The sequence below is a fragment of the Nothoprocta perdicaria genome, unplaced genomic scaffold (genome assembly GCF_003342845.1).
Source record: "Nothoprocta perdicaria isolate Ctin4 unplaced genomic scaffold, notPer1 scaffold_31, whole genome shotgun sequence".
Classification (NCBI taxonomy): domain Eukaryota; kingdom Metazoa; phylum Chordata; class Aves; order Tinamiformes; family Tinamidae; genus Nothoprocta; species Nothoprocta perdicaria.
Window position 1 is genome coordinate 3,171,425 of NW_020455544.1, and position 19,844 is coordinate 3,191,268.

Sequence of the window (19,844 nt, forward strand, 5' to 3'; positions counted from 1 at the left end):
GAGGGCGCGCGGGGGGCCGCGCGGGGCCCGGCGCGGCGGGGACGGGCGCCCGCGGGCGCGCATGACATCAGGCGGCTTATGCAACGGGGCGGCCGCACCGCGCCGCGCAGCGCAGCGCCGCGCAGCGCCGCGGGCTCCGCCGCCCTCGGCGCGCCTCTTTATTTGGTTATCTATCCGTCTGCACGGCACGGCGCTCTCGCCCTTTCCGTAGGGAGCCCGCGGCGCCTCCCGCGTGTCGGGGGAGCCCCCGTGGCGCGGCCGTTTCGGGGGGCGGCTCGCAGCCCACGCGTGTGCCAGCAGCGGGGCGCTTCGGGGAGCTTGGCCGCAGCCCGCGGCTGCGCTCCGCTCTTGCCCCGCAGCAGCGTAGGGCTGGGGCTGCTGGCAGCAGCCGTGCCGTCTGGCTGGTTCCTGGCGTGGAAAGGAGCCTCCCTCGGCGCTGCTGCCCCGCATCATGTGTGTGCGTTTGCTCCGAGGCTTTCGGGCCTGTGTAGTCAGGGCCCTCGGTGGTGACGCAAGGAGCCGTTAACCCGTTTGGCCCTGGTTTCCTCCACACGTTCCATAGGCAGCAGGGCACGCGGGGTGGCATCGGCCTCCCGCCTCAGCACGAGGTAGGGCCCCTGAGCTGCCCGCACAGCCGAGGAAGTGTCCGGTACCGTAAGGAACCATAAGAGCATCCCCGTGCTTATCCTCTTCAGAGATAATTCCCGAGTCAAGATACATGTGTCCTTGGTAAAGACTAGGCGGGAGCCGCCTTTACAGTTGTGGTGGTGCACGCAGGAAAACACACATGGAGTAAGGAACTGCGGCCACCTCGGCCGGCGGCAGGAGCGGAGCAGAGCAGTGGTCTGGGAATGGGAAGGCCCAGCTCCGAGACAGTGTGTGCCCCTTCCCTGCTGGCCTTCCCAGCGTGCAGGATTAACCTTCCAGGAGTTTGGAAACTGGGGTCCGCCCCTCTGGAAGACATTGCTAATGGAGATGTTGGCATGCAGTCGTATACATCAGCAACGTGCTGTCCTCCCTGGGAAGCATCTAGGAACACAGGAAGGACTTGCCTTGGGCAGCTATTGAACAAAATGTGCCTGCTTGAAATAAAAGCATCTACTGCTTTAACATTCCTCTCAGGGCAGCGTGCTGGCTACAGAGAGCAGGCCTAGGTTTTCAGTTATTGGAATTAAGCATACAAAGTAAGGGCTGCCTGGCATGCTCATCATTCACTGGTGCATTATTGGGATATCGTGGCAGGAGAATGAGGCCTCAGTGCACGTTTCTCCAAAGCAGGCATGGAAAGAAACTTAACAACAGATGCGAGCTGAGCAGCTGCCCGTTGCAGGTGACGTCTCCAGCGCGTTGTGGATCAGCTTAGCACTGCCCTGGGCCAAGGGCATGAGCTTTGGGAGGACGTGGTGTTCAGCATATATTGGGAAGTGTGTGTTTTTCTGGGTGACACCGAAGCAGGGTGGTGCTGGTGGACCCTGAAATTACTGCTGCTCCTCAAACCTCGGCCTGGCATCTCTGTGGGCAGAATCTTCTCCTGATGGTGCACGCTGTATGCCTTTTGTTAAATAAATGCCCCTTATTGGCAGTATTACTGCTGTTTATCTCTCTTTTTTGTGTGTCAGTGTCACCGATGATAGTCTCAGATTGCTGTCTTGTGAACAACCCCTTGAAAGTGTAATTTCTTTTCTTGAGAAGTTCATGATCTGAGCTTAAAAGGAAATCTTGAGAGAGCCTCTAAGTGACAAAAGGAAGATTTTAAAAATAATTTTAAAAATAAAGATATTCTGTTTTAGTTTTCACAAATGGAGTAGTGAGGAGGGAGAGAGGAAAACTCTGCTTTGCTCTCTCTGAAATAATGAGATTTTTTTCCATTGACTTCATCTGAAGCAGAATTAGAACCTAAGGCCCCAGCCATATAGGAAATGTTGCATCTGTGTAATTACACTTGAAATTGCTTTATTTATTTAATTATTTTTTCTCTGCAAAGACAGACCAAATGTCTGTGCTTTGTTTTGTTGGGCCTTGTGTGCTTTTCTCTCTCTCTTTTTTTTTTTTTTTTTTTTTTTTTTTTTTTTCCCATTTCAGTCCTCATAATAGTTTTTTTTTTTTTTTTTAATTTTTTTTTATTTTTTTCCCTTTGGTAGGGAAAATCTCTAGCGCGTTAGAAGAATTGGATTCTTTGTGCTACGGGTGAGATTAAGACTCTGTATAGAAGCCATCAGTGCAAAGCTGGCCATTGAAATCTCTGGGCTAGTCTGAATCCTGCTGTGCAAAATTACTGATAGGCCTGGTGTGCAAAAAGCGTGGCAACTTTTGTGGGGATTCTGCATCCCAGCAAATCTGGGCAAAACTGAATAATTGTGAAGAACTAAGCTGTAAACATCTCTTTCTTTTTTTCTTTTTTTTTTTTTTTTGTTTAATATATGATATAACGTACCACCCTGCATCAGTGTTTTATAATCCTAATGTCTAACTTGCACAGATGCTATGCAAGTGTCCGAGCAGGTGCATTTATGGGAACAAGGAAGGAGGGAATTTGAGCTCTTTTATAAGTCTGGATCCCATCATGGTTTTTCTCTTACACACTTCTTTCTAGGTGCATTTCCATACTTAATGTAACAGTTGCATCAGATGATTAGTATTCCCACATTGCCTTACATTGTTACAGGAACTTTTTAAAAGCAAAGCAAATGAATTTGAGTTCAGTGGCTTTCACAGAGCTGTTGACACTGTGGAAGGTCTAGTCCAGCACTGCTGCTGGTTCCTGCAGAGTCAGCTAGAGCAGGGCTGTGTCCACTTAGGCTTGGAGTATCTTCAAGTATGGAGCCTCTCTGGGCAGCTTTTTCCAGTGTTCAGTCACTCTCACAGTGAGAAAACCTTTTCTTATGCTTCCTGGTTAGATGGAACCATGCTTTGTTTTGTGCCCCCCACCTCTTGTCCCATTGCTGGATACCACTGGGAAGAGCCTGGCTCTGTCTCCTTTACACCCCTCATCAGGTGCGTATGCACACTGATAAGATCCCTCCTGAGCCCTCTCTTCTCCAGGCTGAAGTGAAGATAAGCAGTGAAGATAAGCAGTCTCCACTGTTCTCCACTCATCCGGCAAGCTCCATGTTCCAACAGCTGTTTGGTTGGTCAGACATGACTGACTTGTTGTAAACCCATGCTGACTGCTCCCCATCACCTTATGGTTTTTAATGTGGAGGTGTTTTCCAAGAGGAATTTTTTTCACGACCTTCTTGGGGAGTAAGGCGAGATTGACTGGCCTGTAGTTCCCCAGATCCTTCTTGTTGAAGACAGGAGTGACATTTGCTCTCTTCCCCTCCTCTGGTCCTCCTTCCACCACCACAACCTTTCAGAGATGATTGAGAGTGGCCTTGCAGGGCCGTCCACCAGCTCCTTCAGCACTCATGAGCGCCTGAAGGCTCTGTATCCATCCCTTGCACACTCTAGGTGTGTGAACTATCCCACCCACTCTGTGTCCTCCATGAGTTCCTAGGCCCATACCTGCCTGCACACTTCTGATTTCTCCCATTCTCCATGCTGCCTGCGTGAGCACACTGGCATTTCAGGTAGGCCCCTAGTTATGCTGGTTTCCAGGAAGGGGTGCAAGAGCTTCCAGCCTTATCCATCGTGCCCATGCCTGTTTTCCCACCTGGTGCCCCACAGGCTCTGCCTGCCTCTCCATCAGTGCCCTCAGGGACTGAGGCTGCTCTTGTATCTGCAGGGTCTTGGAGGATATTCAGCTGACCTGCTTCTTGTCATCTCTGATACTGCGCAGTCTGCTGACCTCCTCCTGTCAGCAAGCCCCTTTTCTCGCTGACACATTGCTTAAATTGTGATTTGAAAAAAAAAATCTGATGGCCTGTGGTGCTGCGAACACAGCCAAAAGCAGATGTATTTGCAGTATGAGTCAGTTGATGTGGTGGGCATTTGTACCTGGCATTTCTCTCTCCTGTTTGCAGTGTTTGTTTTTGCTTTGGGTTTAGGTCTTTAGGATTGTTAGTACTGAGGTCCCTCTTGGTACGTACATCAGCCTGGATTCCCATTGCTCTGCATCATACTGGAGACTGCTGGTGCCTTTCTACATGGTTATTGAACCTGCTCAGTTTTGGTGCCTTTGGCAAGTTTGATCAGCAAAGAGTTTGACCTACAGCCTGTAGAAGTACATAAGTATCTCTAATAGGCTTTGTGTACACCACAAAGAGACTCATGGGATTAGAGTCCAGTTTTTATTTAGAAACATAGAAGGACATAAATATGCTAGGTTTTTTTTTGTTGTTGTTGTTTTGTTTTTTTTTTTTTTGTCAGTTTTTGTGCAGAACTTCTACCTGCTAAAATGTCATGATGGGAGCTTTTTACACCTACACTTGGTGTAGCACTGTGTTGAAAGCTGCCCTGCTGAGCTTGAGCATCCTTGTTTTGCAGTCAGAGCAGTATTCTGTTAATGCAGTCCTCAGCACTCTGTTCACACAGGTAAGCTAGAAAACAATCGGTTTTTAGAGGAGGAAAGGGAGGGATGTGATGGGAGCACATCAGACATCAGAAAGCAAAATTAGAAAACTGAAATATGAAGTTGACCAACATACTACAAGGCCATAGTATTTCATGCTTTTATTTCTTTAAATTCTTGAGGATATAGCTGTGAGGTAGAAGACTATGTTGCTCTAAGAAGTGTTCATCCAAAAAAGAAACCCACCCCATCTTACTCCATGGATTGAAGTCTAAATCCATTCCCTTCCCACCAGGAAATAGATATTTTAGATAATAAAAGCGATTATATTCCTGTAAAAGTATATGAATACATTTGTGAGTAGTATGAACCTTACTTCTCTTAGAATTTATTTCCTTCTCTCCTTTCCCTCACCCCTTCATTTTATCCTGACCCTTTCTGTTCATTCTTTCCAGTGAAGTGTGTTACAGAATTACCACCTTCAGTTGTGCTGAGTCTCTGATTACTCTTCTTAAAGGAAAGATTTGGAGATTTGGATTAGGATCACTGTGCATAGCAGGGAGCTTTCAAATGTCTGTGCAATCAGAATAAGGTTGCAATTATATATAACGTTTAATGTGTTTGCTGTTTGTTTTTTTTTTTAAGGGGACCTAGATGACGATGGTTTGCCACACGGATTCTGTACAGTCACCTATGCATCCACAGACAGATTTGAGGGAAACTTTGTGCATGGAGAAAAGAACGGTCGTGGCAAGTTCTTCTTTTTCGATGGAAGGTAGATGCAAACTCTCCGCTTCTGTTTTCTCCCTCCTGTTTACAGTGATATAAAAATAACCAATATTAATTGTCTAAATGAATGTCTATTCAGTGTCTAAATATGCTTTCTCGTTAAAAGCTGTATTTGGAAAGTTTCCTCCTGCTGCTGTAGTGCTGACAGGATGCCTTCATGGGCTCAAGGACTTTATACGTAGCACGATGCCGAGAATTGTTCCCCTGTAGGAGAGTCCAGCATTGTGAGCGGTTACAGTGCTGTAAGCTTTTCAGCTAATTACAGACTCTGGGAATTGGCGTGTCTGCAGAGCCATTGAAAACCACCCTGACAACTGCTTGGGCTGCAAAGTTCGAGTCCACAGCTAGAAGAGTAGCAGTTTTTCGTTTGCTTTATGCGGGTGTACACAGGCTGCTGCCGGGCCCCGAGCTCGCCGTGCCAGAGCCAGGCATGGGCACAAGCCCTTCCAGAGAGGCTCACCATCTGCCGGAGCCTGGAAATTGCTCAGCGCTTAGAGGAGCAGGTTAAATATAGTTCTGTTTCCAGCTCCCCCGGATGTTCTGCAAGGTGCTTGTGGCCTGATTTGTTTTCAGGAAAACCCCTATAAACTCCCATCACCAGGAAATGTGGCACTGAAACAGGTCTAGTGCGTGCCTCTGTGTGCACAAGGTGATTTGTGTGTGTTTTCTTCATAAGCACGAACACCTTGTAATATCTTATGAGCACCTTAGAATATCTCTTCTCCCCCTGCCAACAACTGCAGCATTTCTCTTTGCAGCGAGTGGCTCAGAACTTCCTCAGAAGGAGCAGCAGATGTATAAAATGACACGATTCTTCACGGTTTTGCAGCTGTCAGTGGCACTATGAATAGCAGCCGTTAGACTGACAGTTGTGTCGATTTTCCCGTCTCCTTTGCTCTCCTCTTCTCCTGCTCAGTGAACTCCTGGGCAGGAGCAGAGATCCTGGGCACGGGGCTGTCTCTGTGCCAGCTCTTCACCAGTACTTGGTGCTGCAATTGCTTCATGCTGCAGATTGTGGGGGGTTTTGTTTGGTTTTATTTTTCCGCATGAGAAAGATAATATTTTTATTCAGTTATACATGAAATGAGTGGGCCCCTCAAGTTAGGATTAAAAAAAAAACCAAAATCCCACCTGTTGCTCGTAATGGCCTTATTAAATCTTGCATGAATAACTGAAAGTTGTTACTGCCCAGCAGCTGACCTCTCTAAAATAGCCCTTTTTTTTTTGTTTTGGCAGAGAACGTCCCTGGGGACACATATACTTAACACTTGTGTGCTTGTTGATGGCCTCAGCAGAGCAATTGCTGATTGTATAGCTGGAGAAACTGACCCCCTATTTTATTTGTGGAGCTGCTTCTCCAAGTAATCCAGGGTACAGGCAGTGCTGTGTACAAAACTTACCCTGCTGCTGCCTGCACAGAGCCTTTTCTGTACCTCTGAAGTGTTGCCAAATCTTTTTTTTCTTTTTTTTTTTTTTTTTAAATAATTTTCATAACACTTTAGAAATGGAACACTTGGCTACTGGGTGACTTCAGGAACTAGAAAAATAAAAATACACAAAAGCAGTCGGTAACATGTTTCTGAAAAATGGGATTTTTTATAGTGTAAATCAGGGCTGATTTTAATTTAGCTGAAGCAGCTTAACGATTGCTGCTTCCCTGGCCGTGCCCAGGTGGAGGCTTCCTTTGCTCTCAGGTGAGCAGCTCAGGTGTCGTGGCTGTCGAAGGAAGAACCATTTGGCCCCAAGCAAGACGCGCTCTTTCCATCAGCAGTGCCCGGAGCAAGGCTGAGTGCTTATGAAAGAGCCTTTCTGGGAGAAATGCACTTCAGAAATTCCCCAAAACTTCTTTCCCGTCACGGGCTGTGCTGCCTCTGTGCTCCCCTTCCCTCCCAGGCTGACAGGCTGCAGGTCTTTGGTGTGGGAAGAGCTGGCTCCTGTCAGAGAGGAGGCTGGCGGCAACGTCGGTGCTTTCATTTCCAGGGAAATGGGGCTGCCCCTCCGCCTTGTTTGTCTCCGTTAGGATTTTCCGCCTTTATCGGAGCAGCTAACCCCTTCCTGTTCCGCTTACGGAAGTGAAAACTGGGAAGGAAATACCGGAGCTGCTTATTCGTCCCCTACAAGACAAGGTTCACTGTTGTACCTTCAGTACCTGGAAGCATTCTGCATCAAGCTTTCTTATTTTCCCCCGTAATAATGGCTAGGTGGTGGATATCCTAGATATCCTCTAGGTCTGGAAGGTGGTGGGATGACGTTACATCTGATGCACTTCCACTACAGACAGCATTTACATTGTCCCCGGTATGGTAATCTGAGAAGCACATGGGAGAAATGTGGGCAAGCTCGGGGTGTGTATTGACAAGGCTGTGCATATGCAGACTCAGGAAGCAGTTGTTTATTTATGTGCTTGATATTTACCTACACGTCAAGTGGTCCGCCACTTAATGCTGGCAAGGCCTTGGTGTCTGTTATAGGCAGTATAATTTTTAGGAGGCTAAAAAGGGAGAGAGAGCACCCCCCCGAAGTGTGACAAGTATAAAAGGTTTGGAAAACTGGATTTATTAGACAGGATTAAAAAACAAAAAATTACTTTAGATTTTTTTTCCCTCTTTTTCTTTATAGTCTATGGAAGGGGAAAGAGATAGATTTTTTTCTGCATTGTTACTGAGCTTAAAACAATGAATGTACCCCAGAGATTTGAATAAAAGTAAAAGGCACTTTTTTAAGCTCTAAAGAACATTTCTAATTTAGCGACTTGTTGGCTGCAGCCAGTATGATTGAAGCTAAGAAGATGATGGTTATTTTTGCAGTTTCGTCGCACAAATGAGGGGTCGCTTCTTTTAAAGAACTATCTTAAATGCGAGTTCTGTGTGTGCTGCCAGCTGCAATGAATTTCAAATTTGTTCATCTGGAGAAAGAGGAAAGTGGTCTCATTTCTGAAGTAAAGCACACCAGTTTCTGGTGATTCCATCAGCTGCTCGTCTCCTTACCCGAACTGAACTGCAGCAGCTGCCGTGTTGCTCTGCAGCAACTGGGCTCGAGAAATGAGTCTGCCTGAAAAATCATGCACTGCTCCAAAGGTGCAAGTGTAAAACCACAGCTGAGGTTGTGTTTTAAAAACAGCTTTTACTGAAGTGGAAAAACATCAAACAGGTGGATAAAATTATGCAAAATTGAAGAGTGAAGCTTTAGAAATTAGGAAGTTAGTTCTGAGAAAATCTCCATTCAGCAGCTCTTGAAGTGAAGTTTTGCAAAAAACATGTGGAGTCTTGTGTTCCCAGACAAGCAGTTGGAGCTTCTACCACAGATGTCTCAGTCAAAAAGGATGACGCAGCAGTGGAAGAATGTGTACGTTAGCTCAATAGGCTGGAGAATACGATCGGGATGAGCGGAACAGTTTGTGTTTGTCCATGTCTAACCTGAGAAAGAAGTTCATTTTGAAAAAAAAAGGATCTAGTCAGTTATTCTTTCATTCTCTGCAGTTTTTCTCAGCTGCCCTTTTTACGAAAGGACAGAGAGCAGATTGTAAGGGTTTTATTACACATCTTCTACAGGGATTGCAGAACACAACTGAAGTGAAAAATCAAAGGTGTCGCCGTTAAAATCCAAACGCAGCATTAGTTCTGTTTGACCAGCTGCGCTCTGTTTTAGCAGAAGTACATGGAAAAATAGCAGTTCTTCTAGCCTAGCTGGTAGAGATTGCTGCTGGATTTATTGGTAGTGAGCTACCATTGAACCAGTGCAACAGTTAGTTATTACAGTCAGTGCTGTGCTGCGCTCGTGGCAGCTCAGCTCCATGTCGCCAAAGAAATGTTTTGGAAGAACCAAAGCCAGGAGATAGGAAAAGTCCCGTATGAGAATAGCCCACATAAGCAAAAGTTTTTTTACTGAGCCGTGTATGGGCCGTTTGCTGCCTTAATTTGCTGTCGCAGCAGATGAGGAAGGGGCTGAAGAAGGCAACTTAGGTGCAGGTGGTTGTGTACACACAGCAGCTTGCTCTGCAGTGAAAGCACAGGGTCAGTTGTGCTTTCCTTCAGCAGCTGGTTGAAACAAGCTTGTATTTCTAGCTTTGTTTTCTAAAGAAATTAGGCTTATGTGATCTTTTTCTTCCCTGCTCGTGTTCATGGGTTTCTGTTTTCATTCTCTCACCCTCCAGTTTCCCTTGCCCCTGTTAAATGTAGCTGCAGGTAGCAAACACACCTGAGTCAAAGACCCATCAGGGATAGCCGTGACTCGTAGAGGGTGGAAGAAAGACCCTCAGCAAGGGAACCCTTGGCTGTGAGAAGCCCTGGTAGCATCCGCCAGGCCTTGCAGCACGTGTTTACCACAAAGCTGGCCCGTCCGCGCGGAGCGCCGACCCAGCCATGGCTTGGGCTCTCCTCTGCCCCGTGAGAGATGGGCAAAGATGACGTATGAGAGGTCAGAGGGAGTAAAGAAAAAAAGAAAAATAAATAAAATAAAACAGAAAAGCAGTTGTTGTAGCTGTGGTGAGCTTTTAGAGAAAGGCTGCAGGACATACCTCAATAGAAAACGAGGCTGCAGTCGTTCTGCTGCTGCTAGACCTTGGCTTTCATGAAACTTTCCCTGTGGTCCCTTTTTATCAATAACGTACAGAATGAGTGGAGAGGGAGGTTTTGCTGTATCTAGGATGGGAAATTTGGATGCACATCTTAAAGGGGTGAATAGTCTCCCACTACTCTTTCTTTTACCAGCACACTGGAAGGGTACTATGTTGATGATGCCCTGCAAGGCCAGGCAATCTACACTTACGAGGACGGAGTGGTCCTTCATGGCACATACATGGATGGAGAACTGAACGGACCAGCCCAGGAGTACGACAGAGATGGGCGCCTGATATTTAATGGGCAGTATAAAGACAACATTCGACATGGCGTGTGCTGGATATATTTCCCGGTAAGCCTGACCTCCTGCTCTCTCTGCTGCATTTCTGCATCTTCCTTTTTTCTTTTTTTTTCCCCCATAAATAAATAGCCAGCAAGACTAAGCTATCCAAAAGTCTGAATAAAAATCTGAGGGGAAGCTGTGTTTGTGCTGATTTTGGGTAGTCCAATATGCAGTGAAACGTGTTCGGCCTTGCATGCTTGTCTAGTAGACAGGATTCCGTGAGGCTGCAAGGTGCCGCTCCCGCTTTCATCTTCCAGGGAAAACAGCCCCTTGGAAGCGCTTTGCCACATTTCTCCCCAGGAAGGCTGTCCCGGCGAGTGTGCCTTTGGCAAACAGGGAGCACGGGAGCCGTGCAAGCCATTGGGACGTGCTGCAGCCTGTAGAGCTGGCTGCCAAGGCTGCCCGTTCTAGTAAACATGATGCAGCTGCGGTGAGAACCAGGCGTCTGGGCAGAGGCTGCACAAGTGCTTTGTTCGTTGAGCAAGCCCAGGTTTGGCCTTTCTGCCTTGCCATAAACACTGAGGCATTCCCCTGGGCAACTCTGGATATACTCTTAAAATGATATTCGTTACTCGAAGCAATAATGATTGCTATATTTCTAATTATTATTCATATTCGGTTTTAAGCAGCAATTGAGTCTTTTAATTTCATAGGCACTTTACCTTGAGTATGTGCTGAGAAAGGAGAAACTTCCAGGGGACAACTTGTTTGTAGCACCTTAGTAACAATCCTTTGGAGCTCTGGCTTTTGGAGAGCAGGAGAGTCACTGGAGGCACAGGACCCGTCATGTCATATCTCTCTTATTTCATGTTGTAGCTGACAAAATGTGGTTGTAGCGTCTGAAAATGTGTTTTGGGAGGTACTGTGCTCAGGAACTGTCAGCCTCTGGCTCAGCAGTGTTATTTCCCTGTGTTTCCTTGTCCTTCTGAAGTAAACACTTGAGGCTGTTAGACCTGTGCTAATGTATGCATCTCATTCTGCAGTCCTGTAAATAGAGCTCTTCTGAGTTGCAAGAGAATAATCGGTGGCAAAGCTTAGGCTAAAATCCATAAAGCTTGGTGGGGAAAAGGGTTACTGGCCTCCACTAAGCGACAATTCCCACTGCGTGGCTCCTCACATGTGGGGAGACCTTGGATGCACCATCACTCTACAGCACACAAGCCAGTGTGGTGGTGGTGATGTTTTTCCTGCAGCACAATGTCATGGTAAGAAAATGCAGAGATGGATTTTTGTTTAGTTTGTGCCTTGGTTCACAGACTGTCCACATAAAAATCCTGTAAATCAAAACCCAGTGTTTTTGGGTCAAAGAGGAAGGAAAAAAAAATCAGAAAGAGAAAAAAAAAGAGGTTTGTTATTTCAAACAAGGCAGAAGGTCCAGGTCATTTCTCAGCTTGATTTAATAATGACTGAGATTAGATTTTACTCCTTTGTGTGTGTGTATGTGTGCTTCTCCCTACTCTTTATTAGGTCTTATCTGAGCTTGCTGTACATTAGCTTTCTTCTTTAAAAAAGCCAGAAAATGTCTGTTGTTTACAGAAGATAGTAGCATATAGTTAAATGCTCTTCTTTTTCTTTCTCACACATACTCTCAGGATGGAGGCAGCCTGGTGGGAGAAGTGAATGAAGAAGGGGAGATGACCGGAAAGAAAATAGCTTACGTGTATCCTGATGGAAAAACTGCGTATTTTGGGAGGTTCATAGATGGAGAAATGTTAGAAGCAAAACTGGCCACCCTGACATTTGCAGAGGACGGGAAACCTCAGTTTAAAGTAGTACCAGGCAGTAAGTTCAGCTAATGCAGCAGCTTGCTCTCTTGTTTTTTATTCTCTCCCTCTCTCCCTGCAACCCACAATAAATAAATATATAAATAAATAAGCAAATGAGCCCCCAAGAGGCTGAAAAACGAAAAGTGGCCCATGTGGTGGTGCTGCTGAATTGCTTTTCATTATTCTTCTCACGGACACAGTCCTGCCTGACGCAGGTACTCTTGTCACCTATGCCAGCACGACACCCTGCTTGACAGCACTAGTGCTGTCACAGCTGCAAGTTTTGTTTTGCCAGCAGAATAGCTGTGGGTGAAGAGGGAGACTGTGCTTCCTTTGTGGTGCCACGAGCTGGGCTTGCACAAGTCACTTTTAGCACCGTGGATGTTACAGGGCTGAAAGGACACAGGACTTGGCATTGATGCAGTTGATTCGGTTGTTGTGGAAGGATGTGGTTCCCCAGCTCCTGTCCGTCTGGGTAGTCATGCTGATCTAAAATGCTTGTAAAATGGTTGGCATCAGCGTGACACCTTGTACCCGAGCTACCTTGTACCCAAGGTGAGGTGAATGTGGTGTTTTGGAGGGGGGAGAGTCAGTCTGTGGGTAGGAACAGGCATTTGAATATTGTACTAACACATTTATCTTTGTGCCAGCAAGGATTGTTGTCTTAAGTATGAAATGAGAATATAGAGCTCAGTAAAAAGGGAATGAGAAGTTCAAGAATGCATATGGCATTTTATTTTTTGAATCTTACAGAAGTGACGGTATATCAAAATGTAACTTAAGACCGATCTTCTGAGAGGGTACAGTTGTGCTTTGTAAGTAGGGTACAATTACACTCTGTCTGTCGCGGGCTTCAGTCAGAACAGATCCATTTTTAGAACCTAGATGCCATGGACAATGGCCTTTTATCAAACTTTGCAATATCCTGTTTTGGTTTTTTCCCCCTTTTTTATTTCCACTTGCATTTTGGGCTGTCCCTAATAACCTCCTTGCAGTTGAATGCAGAGGGTTTGGGGAATGCAATCAGAGGTTTTCCACCAAGCTGTTCAGTAATGGCAGAAAATAAATGAGGTACTGCAACAAATGTGCTTTGTGAATACTCAATGTTATCTTCTGGCTGAAGTCTCATCTAGTTTCAAACTGAAAAGAAAAACAAATGTTACTTGAAATAATCCCAAGTTTTTTTTTTTTTTAATGAATGAATGTGTTATTTAATATATCCTTTTAAATTTTTGCTTTATTTTTTAATTCAAGACCTTGGGTGGGTCGGTTTTGATTGTCCGGTCACTCCTTAAAAGTATTACTTTAAGAAACATAGATACTACTTTTTGTGATGATGTGCTACTGCGGCGGTATGTTAAGAAGGGAAAAAAGAATAAAAAAGTAGTACTTCACTGAAGGCTGTTTCTTTTATAGGTGTAGCACTATGCAACGCTGTTTTTGAAGCAAAACATTTATTCCTTACAGTCTTTAAAACTTGATTTTTGAATGTCTTTATTGCTCTGAGTTGCATGCTTTCAATATTGTCCATTAATTTAATCACTTTGCTTTATCTTTTAGGCCCAGTGTACAGTTTTGACAAATCTACTTCATCCTGCATTTCTACAAACGCACTTCTTCCTGATCCTTATGAGTCAGAGAGGTAGACTCTTCTCTTTCCCCTCTTCCTCCTCTTGCACATTCAAAATGTCGAATTTTCTTGGCTGTAATGTGTTTAAGGCCTGAGCTTGCAAGCCTTTTTTTCATTTAAAAATCTATACAAGTGCTTGTCACATGGAAACCATTACTTCGTATTATTCAACATTTGACCTGATGGAATTTCTTTCTGTTTTACACATTAAAATTACTCTGACGGGTAGAACATAGCTTTATTTTTTAAAAGATCAAACTATGATAACTTCTCAGTATTTTAAAGCCAGATATAGTCAGGACAGGAATAAATCATCAAGCCAGAGGAAAGTAGGATTCTGTTTGTGACAGCCCTGTAGTGTCAAAATACTGCTTATTTCAGCAGATTGCCTAGATGCTAGTCAGTTGGTGTTATCTTTTGTAATTTGCTGTGTCTAGTGCACCGTGCATCGTATTATTTACTTTTTGCCCAAACTTTTAGAAGATTTCTTCCTTTAGGATTCTTAATTGTAGTCCTTGGAAATGCCTAAATAAGTGACTAGTAAAATACTGGCATTAATTTGCATCAAGGTGTAGGGCTTCATCTTGACTCCTCTTGCTCAGGGGTGTAATAGCCTGTGGACGTACAACACCATTGCCTCCAACAACTGCAGGTTAGTAGAGACCTCCAGGATTCTGATATATTGGTGAGGATATTCCCAAACTGAAGCCATGATGGAGCATTAAGAGCAAACACATGACTGATACACAGAAGTATTTTGCAAACTGATAGATAAGATTCCTCTCTGTCTCCATATTCCTAAGTAGAAGGAGGATATGGAGGAGAGGGGAGAGGAATTGCATTTGGAGGCTTAAAATTGCCTTGTTTTTTTCTCTTCTAGGGTGTATGTTGATGTCTCTCTCATTTCCAATGCTGGAGAAGGATTATTTTCAAAAATAGCAGCAGAAGCTCACACCGTTATGTCCTTTTACAATGGAGTGCGAATTACACACCAGGAGGTAAAGGAGAGAAAAAGAAGTCAGTCTAATATCTCATTGCTCCTTCTGAAATCTTTTTCTTGCATGAGGATTTGACACCTATCCACCCACCCCTTCCCCACTTCTAAGATTTAACAGATAGAGTTTAATTGAAAGAAAGTACATGTTTGCCTACGTTAAAAGAAAAAACAGCTTTTGTTTGAAATGCCTCGTCCGTAGGAAAAGCGTTTATTTGAGTGCATTTGCTTTCAAACTTGCCGCAGAGTTCACCTGCACACACACCCACGGGGTTTTTGCCTTGCAAACCAGGTGGACAGCAGAGACTGGGCCCTCAACGGCAACACAATATCCTTGGACGACGAGACCGTCATAGACGTGCCAGAGCCCTACAACCACGCCGCCAAGTACTGCGCCTCGCTGGGGCACAAGGCCAACCATTCCTTCACTCCCAACTGCATCTACGGCCCGTAAGTAGCGCTGTCTCTCGGGGCCGAGGGCTGTGGCCTTGAGCGTTCCCTGGATCACGTTGGAAAGCTGCTGGTGTGGCGAGCGCTTGCGACTCGCTGGTAGGGTGTCTTAAAACGGGTGAATGTTTGGCCTGTGTCACTGATGCCGAAGTGCACGAGTGCAGCTGTCTAAAGCCTGGCTTGGCCAGGGCTGTGCTGCGTGTGCTGAACTGCAGATGCTTGGCCAGCACTGTCAAATGTGCTGTCGTTTCTGAAACCCCTGAATTAAGGCTCTCGCTGGTCAACAAGTTGGTGCAGGGCACTAGCATGCTGTTTGATGTCAGCGTATTTTCAAGGACACGCATATTTTCATACCGAACGTGTAAGTGGGCAGGTAGGTATGTAGGTATGCAGAAAGTAGTCGTCTTCGGTTAAATCAGCTGGTTTCCTTCCCAGTGAGACCCTGGAGGCGATGCACAGAAGTGTGTTGTGGTTGTGTTTCACGGTGCTGGGGAGATAAAGGTGATCCATTTTCCGTGCTGTCCGGTCGTTCACGTTCTGGATTGTTTTCGTGTCATGCAGATGTTTCCCACTGCAGGTCTGAGGCACGTGGCATATTTGCCTTTCTTTTATTTTGGTATTAAAAGCAAGCAATATTAAAAGACTGTTGACAAGTTTTAATAGGGCTACACAGTGTTGCTGTAATGTACCTGTATTTGTAGCCTGATTGCTTAAATCTTCATTGAGGGTGACCCTAAACACGAAGTCTGTTCATCTAATATCTAATCTAATCTAATATCCATTATGTGACATTATATCCATCTAATATCCATTATGTGACATCTGACTCAATGGTGAGTGACTTGAAAGGCTAAACACAGGCTGTCAATTGACAGTTGCAAGTTTAGTAAAAGTATTTTTTTTTTCCATGTTGTCCAGGTTTGTTCATCCTCGTTTTGGGCCCATCAAGTGTATCCGGACCATCCGGGCCGTGGAGAAGGACGAGGAGTTGACCGTGGCTTACGGATACGACCACAACCCTGTGGGGCAGAACGGGCCCGAGGCGCCAGAGTGGTACCAGCAGGAACTGAAAGCTTTCCAGGCTGCCCAGCAGAAGTGAAGTGGAAGCTGCTTCTCAGCTCAGCAAACTGAAATAGCGACTTGGATCTATGCACTACCTTTCTACTGAAAACTGGACAACCAGGGATTGTTCACGCTGTTGCATCATAACTTTGCATTCTGTGTTAAGAGATAAGTTTCTTGCATTCTAACTAGGTTTGACTGTGTTACTCATAGCAGATTTAAAATTAGCTAGTGTTGCACTAGTCTTATCTGGAGAAATTAATTAATATTCTATACAAGACGTGATATTCTTTGGTAGCTTCTGCTTTTGCACCATATGCAAAGATGCCAAAAGAGTAGACAGAAAACTAAAATGGGTATATCGTTCACTTTTAGTCAGCAGACTTAGTGTTGCTCTCTATCTACCTAGGCATTATTGTGCAACTGCATTTTGCATATATGCCACTTGTGATGATAACAGTAATATTTTGATATTCTCTAATAGTAGCATAATTTTGCCTTTTTAAACCTTTGATCTGAATCTTGCAATAGAGCAATTTGTTTATTAGCATCTAGGAGGCTGGGTTTTTAACTCCCCTTTCCTCTTGTCTGAATGTTGTTCTTTCTACAAGTCCTCTTTTGCAGGAGAAAATCCTTTACAACTAGTGGAAAGGCTTTCGTGTGTATGTGAGAGTGCTGTGTGTTGGTCTTTGTGGCTCTCTAAATAGTTTTAGCAACATGTCCAAAACTAATATTTATCTGGCCTTTATGGATAGTTTATTTTATTTGATTTCTGATTATCACACACAAATCAAGCTGTTCTTTGAATGAAGACTTTTCTGAAAGGAGAAAACATTCGATTTTTGAGAGGTTTTCAGGAGCGTATGTTCTGGAGGGCAAACACATTGACTGCATTAGTGTCCACGGGTTGGTTTGTGCATCTCATCTGTTTAAAATGGCTGATTCTCAAGGCAAAAATTCTATCACTAAATGCAGGTATCTCATATGAAGTCGCTTAAAGGAAGTGTACGTATTTGAGGGCAGGTTTTAGTGATTTGTTAGAGATCTGTATCTTTTATATGTGTTCAGATAACAAAGAATATGGCCTTATAGCAGCCTTTCTCTTGGTAGTTGTTTAAGACATAGTCAATTAGTACAGAATGAGCTATCAGACTCCATTTGAAGAATGTCAGTGTGAAAGCATTGCTTTTGAAAGGCAAACAATGAATGTAAAAACATCACTCACTGCTCATTTAGAAATGACAGTCTGTAGCCCCGTTGCAGCCGTCAGTGGGGGCTTGTGAATATTCATCTTCAGGGTTGTCCTCTGGGTTTTTATAGGGGCAGGGGAGTTGTTTGTTATTTGAAATACTGTGCCAGACTTGCCTAAAGCTGTAGGAGAGAGAAATAGGGTATCATTTCAGTCTAGGTGCTGGGACACTTTTGAGACTCTGACATTCTCTTTCGGGTTAAGCAGCTTAGGAACAATTCAGATGCATTTGCAACACTTTCTTCAAATGTTTCTAGTTTTAAGAAGTGTTTGTATATATGTAACATAAAAAAAAAAGAAAATTAGTTCTACCTTTCTATTGCAACACTCTTTTTGGTTGCTTCAACAGTTGGCGATGTCTGGCACTCTGGGGAGCTAGACTTGAAGGACATGTTGAGTTGATATATAGAAGGATGAGGTTGCTATTTTATGCAGTTTGAGAATCCTTGCTTTGGTATGTGTACAAAGTTATGAGCTTATAAATATAAGGACCTCTCTAATTTGGGGCTCTGCTTAGTTCCTGCAGCTGTTAGATTGCAAAGCTTTTTCAGCACCTCCCCTTTCAGCTTGCACAAAAGCCACTCGGTGCACGTGCCTGCGCTGGGCAAGGGGCTCGGGGCTTTCTGGCACTCTCCTAGCAGCCCTGTGGACGTGAGCTCTGTCTGATCCCATCTCCAGCTCTGGCGGCTCCGCTCCTCACAGCCACGGGAGGCTGACGCACTCGGCCGAGTGCGCTGAGAAGCAGAACTGATCCACGTCAAAGGCTGATTGGCAGCAGAGCTTCAGCAGATCCACCTCCAAAAGAAACACGTTTCAGGAAAAGAACGTGTTTCAGGATCTTTCCCTACCTGTCCTTAGATGATTATTTAGACTGTGATAACCCGCCCTGGGGCGCTCGCCTCTTCGCGCCAGCCGGGGGAGCTTGCTTGATGTGCTCTGCTCTGTGGAGTTCCTTCGGCTTCACTCCTGATCTGTCTCCGAATCCTCTGCTCTCTATTAAGAACATAGACTTGCTTGTGTTTTAATAGATACGTTCGTCTTACTGCCTGATTTCGGAGATAAATACAAGACAAATAGAAAGAAGGCTCTGTGCAATGAGGTTTGGTGGTTGCATCCTACAACAGGGAATTCCTAGGAATAAAGCCCCCAAGTGTCCTCTGTGCATTCTCTCAAAAGCCACTGATTTGGTGATAGCCAAGCAGATTCTCTTGGTTTTAGGCCTGCCTGTAGTCTGAGTGTATGCCGCCAGTGTGGCTAGTGTCTCTTAGCTCTGCTGTCCTCTTTCTCTCTGCTCTGTTCAAAATCTGTTGGTCCTCCTACAGGTCCTTCTTGGGTGACCAACCATCTATAAAAGTTGTGATGAAAAAGCTGGTTTGGCTTGAATCAGGACCAAGCTTTTTAAAGCCTTTTAATTCTTTGTTTTTTTTTCCCCTTCCCTGTTGTGGTCTCCTAGATTGGAGATGTTTACCAGTGGATACCACTGCTGTTTACCAGTGGATAGCAGAGGGGCTGAGAGCTCCGTGTGTCCTTCAGATGCTGTAAGAGTAGTGAGCTGGTAAACACAGGCTTAGACACAGGCTAGTTATGTAACTCAGATTAATGCCTTAACTTGCTCTATTTATTGCAGCTCAGCTTTTGGGGTTTAGCAAAACTATTTATCAGCAGAGATCCGCACCAAAACTTGTTTTTCATTTGGGGCAGACCAAATAGTCCCTTTGCAAAGCAATCAGTTTGAGTTCACTGAATACAGTTGACTAGGTGTGAATATGCAATAAGCAGAGAAGCTCGACTCCTCAGAGCCTGGCCAAAGACCTGTCCTACTGGAACGGCAATGGGAAGAGGAGCAGCAGGCAGATACCTGCTGAACCTGGATCAGCAGCTGGTACCCTTTGTGACTAAGAAGCAGAATAAAAGAGTTCAGAATTGCTGCTTTTTTCAGGTAGGGAGTGTTTCCCAACTTCCAAATTTGTGCAGGATCTTGATACAAGCTGTTTCTACAACAGAGTCTTTTTCCGAGCCCTCGTACGAGAAGGAGCAGACACCAGCCTGTACTAGAGGCTGCTGATCACCTATTAAAAAAAAAGAATTGAATTATATTCTTGCCAAGGCAGCACTGTGCTTTGTCAGTGGGGACACAGAGGCTTAATCTCCTGGAGCAGCAGGCAGGCTGGGAGCGCAGGAGGAGGTACAGCTGAGATGCTACCTGCTGCTGGATTGCTCTTTGCATAGAAGGAAGGGATGAGGCCTCCAGAGGACATCTCGTGTGAAGTCTGGTGATATAATTTGACCTCTTTTGGATACGCTGAAAGGCCTGATTTTAGCAACCTTCAAAAATCTGAAAAGGTTTCTTTTTTCTTCTTTTTCTTTATTAAAAAAAAAAAAAAAAACTTCAGAAATGAACCTAAATCCTTACTGCTGAAAAAAAAACCCAACCAAACGCATGGAAACGGGTTTTGGGCACTCGCCTCTGACTTCTTTGCCGTTGCGGCAGTAGCCACCGGGGTGGCGCAGGGTGCTGCTGCCGTTTGGGTGCTGAGCTGCGTGGGTGCCGG

General features: G+C 45.0%; 1 protein-coding gene across 1 annotated transcript in view; it reads left to right on the forward strand.

The window, feature by feature from the left end:
- The window catches only part of SETD7 (SET domain containing lysine methyltransferase 7), a 24,853-nt gene extending 5,559 nt beyond the window's left edge, over positions 1-19,294 (forward strand). The window contains exons 3-9 of the mRNA XM_026042606.1: positions 5,096-5,225; positions 9,949-10,150; positions 11,734-11,923; positions 13,468-13,549; positions 14,418-14,535; positions 14,824-14,981; positions 15,900-19,294. Of these exons, the coding sequence (XP_025898391.1) occupies positions 5,096-5,225; positions 9,949-10,150; positions 11,734-11,923; positions 13,468-13,549; positions 14,418-14,535; positions 14,824-14,981; positions 15,900-16,080 (1,061 nt within the window). The 3' untranslated portion in view covers positions 16,081-19,294. The remainder of the gene's footprint in view (positions 1-5,095; positions 5,226-9,948; positions 10,151-11,733; positions 11,924-13,467; positions 13,550-14,417; positions 14,536-14,823; positions 14,982-15,899) is intronic.
- The last annotated feature ends 550 nt before the right edge of the window (positions 19,295-19,844 follow it).